Below are 11,449 nucleotides of genomic sequence, written 5' to 3' on the forward strand. Positions count from 1 at the left end.
AAGGACAAGTGTACAACTTCCTGTTGGCATACTTTTGGTCACAGGTATATCAGTGAAAATAATAAAACTTAAAGGGCTGAAAGTGTAAATTCGAGGGAAAAAATATTAAGGTCATTTCTGTTATATTTTCAGTCGAATATATTTTAGAAAAAAACTCAACTAGAAGTCTAGAAGTGGCCGATTGTTCTGCAATTTCTGTCTCTTTTCTCGATAAAAGAAGTTTAATATATTTTTTATTGTTGATTTACATGTGTATGGTTTGTTAATTCTTTGTTATTTGTTCAAAGTTGACATGCGAATTGTAATTTACATGGTTGGCAGGAATATGAACAAATATACGTGTTCCACCATGGACACGGTTATGGTCAAAGGTTTATAATTATATTCTTTAAGCCTAGTGCAATACAGGTAGGCGCTTCAAAGCGATAACTTGGTCTCGTTTATATAAACAGAATCACAAAGCTGCTTTTTCCATACATACCTAATCATCAAATATATCGAAAAGCAATGTCTTCTTCAAGGGTAGACTTAGAAAACTATCGAATTCCACTAGAGGAGATTATTCGGGCCACAAAAAACTTCAGCTCAGAAACTCAGATCGGAGATGGTGGATTTGGTATGATCTACAAAGGACAACTTTCTGAACACCGGAAAAACCACACAGTAGCCATCAAACGCTTTAATGGGAATCAAGGAAACAGTGAGTTCTATAAGGAACTCAACATGGTTTCTAGTTTCCACCATCCAAACATCATTCCCTTCATTGGTTACTCTGATGATGCCAATGAAAAGATCATAGTTTATGAGTATGCTATCCATGGAAGCCTTGATAGCCATCTCCAAGACCCGAATAAGTGGCGTTGCATAACATGGACACAAAGATTAAGGATTTGCTTAGGAGCAGCAAGAGGACTCAAGTACCTTCATTCGGCTCTAGGGAAGAACAACACAGTAATTCATGGAGACGTGAAGAGTGCAAATATATTATTGGATGAGATTCTGCAAGCCAAAATTTCTAATTTTGGTTTGTCAAGATTTGGTACAAGAAATCGGCCATATACCCATCTTGTTACAGAGGTTTCGGGTAAGATGTTTTACCTTGATCCCATTTACAATGAAAGAGACGAAGTCTTGAAAGAATCAGACGTATACTCATTTGGAGTGGTACTCTTTGAAATTTCAAGTGGGATGCCAGCTTATCGTGCAAGGTGCTTTGTAGACGATAAGGAACAATATCTACTGGACCTTGTTCGAAGCTACTATGATGAAGACGAATCGGGTGTATTCAAGAAGCTAGTTGATCCGGTTATTAAAGATCGTATTGATATGGATTCTTTTCATATGTTTAACGATATTGCACACCAGTGCATTAACTTGGAGTCGAAGAAACGTCCTACGATGGATAAGATCATTGCCAAGATTGAGAAAGCGTTAAGTATTCAAGTAAGTCTTTTATTTAATCAATTTTAAGGAAATTGCCATAGTTGGATTGTTTATGGGGCGCACTAATTAGTTTTTATATCATTTGTTTTTATATAAGTTGGCTACAATTTATAAAACAATTGGTTGAAAGTTATATATGGGCCCATAAAAATGATTAAAAAAAACTCTCTACAAGGACTTGTAAGTTGTAACGATTTTACAATTCATTGTAAAAAAGCTTATTTGAGAAAACTCGTTAAAAAAAGCTCCTACAATAAGTGATAATTTTTTTCAAAGATTTTCCATTTTGAAAAGCTCTATATGTCAGTACTATGTATGTCTCACGTGCCTTTGGTGTTTACAGTTGAACCACGGCAGAGACTTAACGGATACGGTGAGTTCTTTTCACTTACTACAACTCTTTCTTGTGCTTCTTGTAACTATGATATAAGTCTATGATATAAGTAAAGAAGAAACAAAATATAAATGTTCCTTTTATTTTTACATTAGCCAAATTTAAATACTTATATATCCTTTTGCAATAACTTGTAACGGATGAATTTGAATTGCACCTCTTGTTATCAAAACATATCGTACCAAGTGTACGGATTTTTTTAGCTACCAACAAGTTTAGTTGGTACAAATTTGGTAATGATATTTAATACATAAATTTCTTTTAATTTTCAATTATAATAAATAAAAGAACAACGAATGCATGAGACAATTTTGTCGTTTAGTAAAGAAATTTGTGAAGTAATACTTTCAGTTTATTAAATAATTCTATTGAAATAACTTTTCACTTTTTTAATTTTATATGTTAATAACTATTGACTATGGCTAAATAACTAACTAATAGCATGCTCTGTAAATTTTAAACACCAAACATATTATATATATATATATATATATATATATATATATATATATATATATATATATATATATATATATATAAAAGAAATTAAATGGTTTGTACGGTATTACCATGATGTTTGAAGTTTTATACCATTATTGTACCATGATTTTTCAATTAGTATGTTACTACCAAACAAACATATGGACTACCAAACATATTTACTACCAACTTTCTTGGTTAACTTGGTAGTATGTTGGTTGGTTTTCATTCTACCAACATGCTAACAAGACCTATTGGACACAAACAAACTAGTTTTCTAATATACATAGACTAAATTCTAAATATTCACGTATTACAATATATATATATATATATATATATATATATATATATATATATATATATATAGGGTTAGGTTATAATGTGGATGAACAATTATTGTGCAGACGTGTGGACAGTGTTATTCTATGATAATTACTAAGATAATAAGTTGTTTAGTAATGGGAATACGTTTAACCTTACATAAATATTATCATTTTCATGCATTCTTAGTAATTCATATTCATTTTTGTTTTCATACATCGTTTTTCACTCACTTTCATTATGAGAGAATACGACTCAATAAATAAACATTCTGACAACATTATGACAGAATGAGAATAATAATAAAAAGTCTATCATAACTTTATAGATGATTTAATTAGTGAAAATGTGTGTTAATGACAATAGTTATGTAAGATTGAACATATTTATATTATCAAACAAAATATTTTCTTTGTCATTCTCACAGAATAACATTCTCCACACGTCCGCACAATAGATGTGAATCTACATTTGAACTTAGCTCTCTCTCTCTCTCTCTCTCTATATATATATATATATATATATATATATATATATATATATATATATATATATATATATATATATAACTTATGTTCCTTTACTGTAAATGTTTACAGATCAACAACACAGAAGAAGTATTCCCGGAAGATCGTGGAAATATATAGTCCACTGCGGAACAAGATACAGTGAGCTCACGCCTAAATTGAAGCTTCCTTGTGTTTCTTGTAACTCTAAGAAAATCTTTGAACCAACATTAAAACTCTAATATTACACCTAAGTTATATATATATATATATATATATATATATATATATATATATATATATATATATATATATATATATATATATATATATATGATGCCTCATGTGAGACCAAATTAAGAGAGAATATGAGAACATATTTGATCCTTAAGATCAAAAGAATTGATTATTATGATTCATTAGTAATTGTTTAATTTAATTAATTAATAATAACTAAACATAATTATTTTTTGCCTATAATCATGGGATATTATCATCTAGTTTCCATAATTATCGAAATCACATTCAAAAAAATCAATTCGCATCTTTATCTCGTATGTTGAATTGCTTAGTATATCTTCTTAATTTCTTATTTATTCCAAAAAGTAAGATCATCATTTCCTTTCTATTCTGTTTGATCGTGTTCAAATAAGATTTAAACTATCATCTGTTTCTATTTATTTGAATATAAAAAGATAAAATATATTCTCACCAATTATATAAAATCTTTGAGAACATATGTATAAATTATCATGGTTATTAGAGTATTTATGTTATTCGTTTCATACAAGTTAATTTGTTCTTTTTTAGGGATAAGATATAAAAACATAATGTATTTATGTTTAATTATATTCTATTTTTATTAGATACAATTATATTTACGAATGAATAAGAAGTTCAATTTTTCCTTAATATTTAATGATGATTGGATTTTTCATTCAGTATAATACAATCAGTATCTATTCATCTATGATCACAATTAAAAATTTCCTTAATACACATGTATAAGATTACAACTACGATGATTGGACTCTTGGTACTAATATATACGGATCGAAATAATACTTAGACCATCATTCATGTTCTACTATCATCATCAATTACCATCTTCAATTTCTACAAAACGAAAATAACATTTCAATATAAAACAAGGTTAACAAAAATTGTAAAAAAAATATTTAGCAGAAAAATATTTAGACAATGCAATATTCATTGACCGATATAGCATCAACAAAATTTCTTTGACAAAGTTATTTTTGAGACCAATAATAAAATGATATTCATATATGTATTCATACACCTTTATTCGTAAATGAATAAAGCTTTATTCACAAATGAATAAAACTAAATTTATAAATTAATGATGCAATTTCATGCAAAGATGATTAATGTGTTCAAATTTATATTCATCAATGAACAAAGCTAAATTTATAAATTGATGACAATTCTATTCTTAAATGGTTAATGGGTTGAAACTCCTCCAAATACTTCAAATATATAAATAACAATACTAATTCATTGATGAATAATATATTTTAGCACACGACAATAATATAATCATTCTTCACTATGGACTAATATTCACAGTAACATCAATAAAGATACGTCTTGTTTCAAATATAAACAATATGTATTCATTAAACAAAAATTCATAAAAACCATAAATAAATACTTTATTTTGGGGTTTCGGGTAAAGTCACATAGGTATGACTTATGAGAGAAGAGAATCAGAATCATCAGTGAATAAACCATCATTATCGCGCATCACATTTCCTACTTTTACTTGGTTTTACTTTCAACACTCACCTTTATGATTCTTTTCCAGTTACAACTGTACTATAAGATATTCAGAGCAAATATAAGTAAAAATGAGGATAAATTGTTAGGTTTTAAGTGTTGGACAATGTTACCGAATCATTTTTTTTCTTTTTGAGTCAATGCATGCATGATTCTAAAACCAAGAATAGAGATTACTTTCTATAACCATCAATCAAAACCTAGAATTTAAAATGTTGATGCATCTGCTAATCCATCAGGAGATTCATAATCATCAATTAAAGCAACTAAACGTCATACATATGAAGAGAAAGGGGAAGGGTACACAACGAAAACCTATAACTTAAATTCTTGATGCATTTGCTTGAAAACAAAATAAGAAATGGGACGTCGGTGATGGTTCTGAATATCAATATGGGCAGAAGAGAAGGGGACGATGGGTACGACGGACGTGAACGATGGTGTCTTGAGTGGTGGTGGTTGTTGACAGACGGTTAGTGCTAGTCGTGGTGAGTTAGTACGATGATGATGTTAGTTGTGGACATTGATGGTGGTGGTCCGCCATTTTTTCCGAACACGAAGATGCTGGATAGAGAAAAATGCACAATTAGCCAATTAGGGTTCTTTTTCTTTCTCGAAAGGAGTGTTGGAATGTATGTAAAGAGAGATAACGTTGGCTAATTTTAAGGAATAAGTTTGAGGATGGAATTACTTTTATATCCTTTTGGTATATTTTCAACATAGAAAAGGTTTAAATTAATTGGAAAATTAAATAATTACTCAATTAACATCAACCATAGATTTTGAAAATTTAAGCGTCCTAAATTATTCTCGCGTTCTCAACCTTTTAGGTGTTTTTTTTATCCTACTCATATATATATATACACACACACACACACACACACACACACACACACACACAATCACACATTAACTAAATCCCAATTAAATTGTTAGGAGTGGTGGCAATCACCGGGTAATTAAGGGGAAAAAGATGTGATGGTGAGGAGATGTGCGTCAGAGACAACAAAATGTTGTGCTTAGGAGGGTGGAGACTAATATTTTCGATGGTGTGAGGAGGATAGGTCGCCATGAAGGAAGTATATTGATAGTGCGATGTTAGAATTGATTGAATTTGGTCTTTCAGAGGATATGATAAAGGCATAGGATTAAGGTAGTGGTGTAGCGATTGAGTAGTCCTATATGTGTAACCATTGGCTCTACTTGTTTCCTAACGTTTCTCCCCATCTTATTATGTTCATGTATCCCCTAGTTTTTCCCCTCATAGTATTTTTTCAAAGATTGTTCCATGCTTTATTGTCAATTTTAGCATACTTTACTTGATTTTGTTGTCTTTTCGAGTTGATTTTCGTTGCCTGTACCCCTATGAGTCTACCATGGGTATTTTACCCCTATGAGTCTACCATGGGTATTTGCTCCTTAAGGTATGATTCCTTCCATATTGTAACTATTTTATTACTTTGTTAGTATGTATGATTCTTATAGCACTATCTATTTCTCAATCTCACTATTTATTCATATCTTCCTTTAAGATTTAACTATTGATCCTCGATCTATTTAATTTAGTATATCAATTTCTTTTTATGTATTGTTTGATATTGAAGGGATGATTATTGCAATATGCATGTTCTACGCGGTTTCCACTATGTTGTATTAGGGCTGAACATGGTACGGTACCAATTGATTTTTACTCAAACCGTCTACCATACCTACTATAATTGGTATAAATTTTTTACTACCAGTACCGTACCAACTATACTTGGTACCAACGTGTTTGCCTACCAATAAGTTTGGTTGGTACAAATTATTAATGGTATATTACCAACTTTTTTCTAATTTGCCATTGTAATAGTTAAAGACTAATAACGATATGAGACACTTTTATCGTCTAGTAATATAAATTAGTAAATTAACTATTCTAGTTACTAAAAAATTTTAATAAGTAACATTTCGGTTTTTTAATCTAATGTGGTAATAACTATTGACAAAGTCTGATGTCTAATATCATACTTTTTAAAATCGTAAACAGTAAACGTTTGACATTTAAAATTTCGATATATATATATATATATATATATATATATATATATATATATATATATATATATATATATATATATATATATATATATATATATATGAATGGGTTGGTACGGTAATATCATGGTATTTAAAATTTAATACCATTACTGTACCAAGTTTATTGAATTAGTACGGTACTACCAACCAAACATGATGGCTATCAAATATATTGGTAACCAACTTTCTTGGTTCGATTGACAACATGTTGGTTGGTTCTCCATGATACATATTTGACAGCCCTATGTTGTATAACTTTTTATTTATTTATTTATTTTTCTTGAGTGGAGTTTTTTTTTTTTTGGAAACAACTAAAGTTGTCAACCATAATACCTCCCTCTAGGATTTGGGGTTTTGTTGTTGTTGTTGTTGTTGTTGTGTGTGTGTGTGTATATATATATATATATATATATATATATATATATATATATATATATATATATATATATATATATATATATATATATATATATAGTAGGTGTAAGACCCATTTATTACATGTGTTAATTAAAAAAAAAAATTAAACGTCTAAATATTTAAGAACTTTGAATTTATAAAAAAATAAGAAAAATAATGAATTAATAAAATTAATTTTTTTTATCTTTTAAATTTAAACAAATAAACAAAATAAACTAATGAACTTTAATTTAAGAATTTTGAAATAAAAAGATAAAGTCCATTAATGAAATTGCTATTCATTTATTACTATATTTATTGTAATTATTACATTCAATTATTATGTGGAATTTATTAAAATATAAAAATCTATAAAATGACATGTGGAAAAAAAATTAATTCAAAATAACCATAAAATGACATTTGACAAATTAAATAAGAGTGTGATATGTGATAAAAAAAACCCTCATTTATTAGAGTAGAATTTATTAGTGTAGATATAGGGCTAGGTTATAATGTGGATAGACAATTATTATACAGATGTGTGGACAGTGTTATTCCATGAAAATTACTAAGAGAATAGGTTGTTTAGTAATTTGACTACGTTCAATCTTCTACAACTATCATCATTTTTTTGCATTCTCACTAATTCTTATTCATTTTTGTTCCTACACATCGTTTTTCCCTCATTTTCATTCTTACAGAATACAACTAAATAAACATTCTGAAAACATTCTAACAGAACGATAATAATAATAATAATAATAATAATAATAATAATAATAATAATAATAATAATAATAATAAGTCTATAATAACCTTATAGATGATTTAATTAGTGAGAATGCGTGAGAATGACAATAGTTATGTAAGATTGAATGTATTTATATTACTAAGCAACATATTTTCTTTGTCATTCTCACATAATAACACTGTCCACACGTCTGCACAATAGATGCCAATGCACATTTGAACCTAGCTTTATATATATATATATATATATATATATATATATATATATATATATATATATATATATATATATATACTTATAAAGGAAACATTTTTCATTGCACCACATTATTTGAAACTCTCATCTATTTTTCCTTTTACCACATTAATTTGAAACTGCCATGACTTTTCAATTTCTTTCTAATAATAATTATAAGTTGGTTAATTAGGTAAATTAAATATTAAACTTAAAATGTAATCATATATAAACTAAATTTCAGTATTAAAATAATATGTTTACTTCTACTAATAAAGTTATGTTTTTAACTTATAACACATTATACTTAATTTATTAGGTTTAGTATATTGTTGGATGTATCAAATTATGATAATGGTTTAAGATATTTTTATAATTGTTAAAGTTTTTAAATAGGTAGCTTAAAAGAATTTACAATAACAATAGTTAAAAATAACTCTATATAAATGATTATATTGTTACGTTTAAAATTAAAAAAACAATGTTTGATGTTTAAATAATTATAATATTAAAAATTAAAACATCAAGCAAATAAATTTCAAAAAATTAATTAACAATAACAACAATTATAAATAACATTAAACCATACATTATATTTAATTTTATTCATGTCTAACTTACGAGTAAAAATCATTCAAATGATTGAGATTATGCAGTTATAATATATATATATATATATATATATATATATATATATATATATATATATATATATATATATATTATAATATAATTCAAAATAATCAATATATTATATCAATTAGTATACGAATTATTATATCAAATTTAACAACAACGTTATTGTTATATTTAAAAAAATTAAGACTTCAACTATATAGGTGTTTCCGCGCAACGCATGAGCATTCGCTTAGTGTGTGTGTGTGTATATATATATAAAAGAAATGAACTTTTTTGGTATGGTATTACCATGGTTTTTGAAGTTTTATTGAACGAATACTTAATTGTACGTTACTACCAACAAAACATGTAGGATATCAAACATATTTTTGTTACCAACTTTCTTGGTTCAGTTGGTGGCATGTGGATTGGTTTTCAGTGGTAAAAAATTGATTGCCCTAACAACAAGCCAAGAAGACCTACTGGATAGAAAAAAACTAGTTTTCTAATATTATAGAGTAAATTCTAAATATTCACTTATTACAATTGTTATAAATAACTTATGTACCTTCGTTGTAAATGTTTACAGATCAACAACATAGAAGAAGCGTTCCCAGAAGATGATGAAAATATATTGTCCACTACGGAACAAGATAGAGTGAGTTCACACCTAAATTGAGGCTTCCTTGTGTTTCTTGTTGTAGGGTTCGAAATGTATAGTGAGAAGGCTAAATTGGTCTAAATTTGTTAGGGTGCGAACAGATTGATTTCGAAATATAGGTATTTACAAGGCACATGTTGAATTCGAGATTGAACGTTTAGTTCTTGTATTTTTTGTGCGTCTGTAACACCCTATAAATAAGGTAAGTATTAGTTTCGAGGGTATCTTTTAGGGTGTTCGTTATTGTAAACACTCTCAAACAATTGTACTTTTGACAGACATAAATGAGTCAATCACATCTTATTTACTTGACGTGTTATTTTTGATTTTTGTGATTGATTTCGTATTCATTACTTGATTTTTAATACTCTTCAATTGGTATCAGACAGGATTCATTCAACCAATTTCAGTTTTCTCATGTTTTTCAATATTTTTGAATCGCTCTTTCCGATTCAAAGTTTTCCGCAATATTGAAACAGAAAACTTGTTTCAGTTTATTGTTTTGTTTCGATTATGCACCATGTTTGTTTGATCGAGTGTTTACTAGTCAATTTCTATTTGATTCTCCTTTCAAATCTCTTTTTGAAATCGAATATCATGTTTATTCATACAAAAATGGTGAACTTTAACATGAACACGATGTCAAGTTTTTCATAATTGCTTGGATCATCTACGAAGATTCCAATGCTCATTGATGAATACTATGACCATGTCACACCCCCGAACCAAGACAGTGGAAACATCCGTGGACAAATGATTTCATTGTACATCATAACAATTGAATATGAATGAAACATATCATTCCAAGCGACATACATTCAAAATACACACTTACATAGTTTACATTTTTTACTTGTTCATTAGTTCCCTGAGAATACAAGTCGTTTTGAAAAACGTCAACTAAAAAGTTGGTGAGTTCATAAGCATTTTTGTATAAAAATGGTTTTGCAGTTGTTTATAATAGTTCTCGTAGTACTTGCAGAAAATCTGATATTTTCTATGAAAAGGATTTGTGAGTCTCGTTCCAAAACTGTGAATATGTGCATGCATGTCCTTTGTTGTCTTTTGTTTGTAAAATTAAAGCGAACGTTCCCAGATAATCCAATATTTTCTGATGTAAGAAAAACTGTAGTCTTAAACCCTAAGACCAGAAGTGTAAGAGACTGAATACTTGAATAATGATTAATTTGCAGTTTTATAGTTTAAGAAAACCTATGAAGTGTAAGTTTCCCTAAACCAAAATCATATTGTTATTCCCTATGTGAGTCGCTATAACCATATTTGATATGACTGATATGTATGTCATGACGTTCTTTAGGCATCAGTTTCGGTAAGATATTTGTCACCCAAGACTCGCCCCGTGTAGCTGTAGCAAACAACTCAGGTGTGGGGGTATCAACCCCGTATAAATCTATACACAATTACCTCGCTCTCCCTCCAGGAGACTCTGGTTATAACTACAAGACTTACGGTATACGCTAGGTAGGTACGATGAAGGAATGTCTCACAAGAGCCTTAACAAATTTACGCGAACTTTGACTCCCATTATTAAATAATGAAAATGACCTTACTAGCGCAAATTTATGACTGACGTTTTATGACACGCGTTTTACAGCTTTATGACATACAACTTATTGCTCATGCTTTAACAACTTTATGATAGATAGTTTATGACACGTGAATCTTTCTGGCACGAAATTCTATTTTGTATACCATTTTGGTTAAATTATTTATAATAGTTTTTATAAATAATCTTTAGTAAA

General features: G+C 28.3%; 1 protein-coding gene across 2 annotated transcripts; it reads left to right on the forward strand.

Annotated features, from left to right (window-relative positions):
* Positions 1-429: 429 nt before the first annotated feature.
* Positions 430-9,719, forward strand: LOC145040146 (putative receptor-like protein kinase At5g59700). Of its 2 annotated transcripts, none has more exons than XM_078988122.1 (3): positions 430-1,443; positions 1,787-1,816; positions 9,615-9,719. In XM_078988122.1, the coding sequence occupies exons 1-3, from the start codon at positions 508-510 to the stop codon at positions 9,702-9,704; spliced, it is 1,056 nt and encodes a 351-aa protein (XP_078844248.1). In that variant the 5' UTR covers positions 430-507; the 3' UTR covers positions 9,705-9,719. The 2 variants fall into 2 exon arrangements, with proteins under 2 accessions (XP_078844248.1, XP_078844252.1); XM_078988126.1 differs by lacking the exon at positions 9,615-9,719 and adding an exon at positions 3,241-3,409 and having other exon boundaries at positions 437-1,443.
* The last annotated feature ends 1,730 nt before the right edge of the window (positions 9,720-11,449 follow it).

Source organism: Lactuca saligna, chromosome 1 (genome assembly GCF_052625555.1).
Source record: "Lactuca saligna cultivar CGN05327 chromosome 1, ASM5262555v1, whole genome shotgun sequence".
Classification (NCBI taxonomy): Eukaryota; Viridiplantae; Streptophyta; class Magnoliopsida; order Asterales; family Asteraceae; genus Lactuca; species Lactuca saligna.

What these genes read in the sequence shown, in the direction of transcription:
- LOC145040146 (XM_078988122.1), top strand. Translation starts at nt 508, where the DNA reads ATGTCTTCTTCAAGGGTAGACTTAGAAAACTATCGAATTCCACTAGAG. An exon ending in AGAAAGCGTTAAGTATTCAA is followed by an intron (nt 1,444 to 1,786) that starts GTAAGTCTTTTA and finishes TGGTGTTTACAG; the next exon opens with TTGAACCACGGCAGAGACTT. An exon ending in GCAGAGACTTAACGGATACG is followed by an intron (nt 1,817 to 9,614) that starts GTGAGTTCTTTT and finishes AAATGTTTACAG; the next exon opens with ATCAACAACATAGAAGAAGC.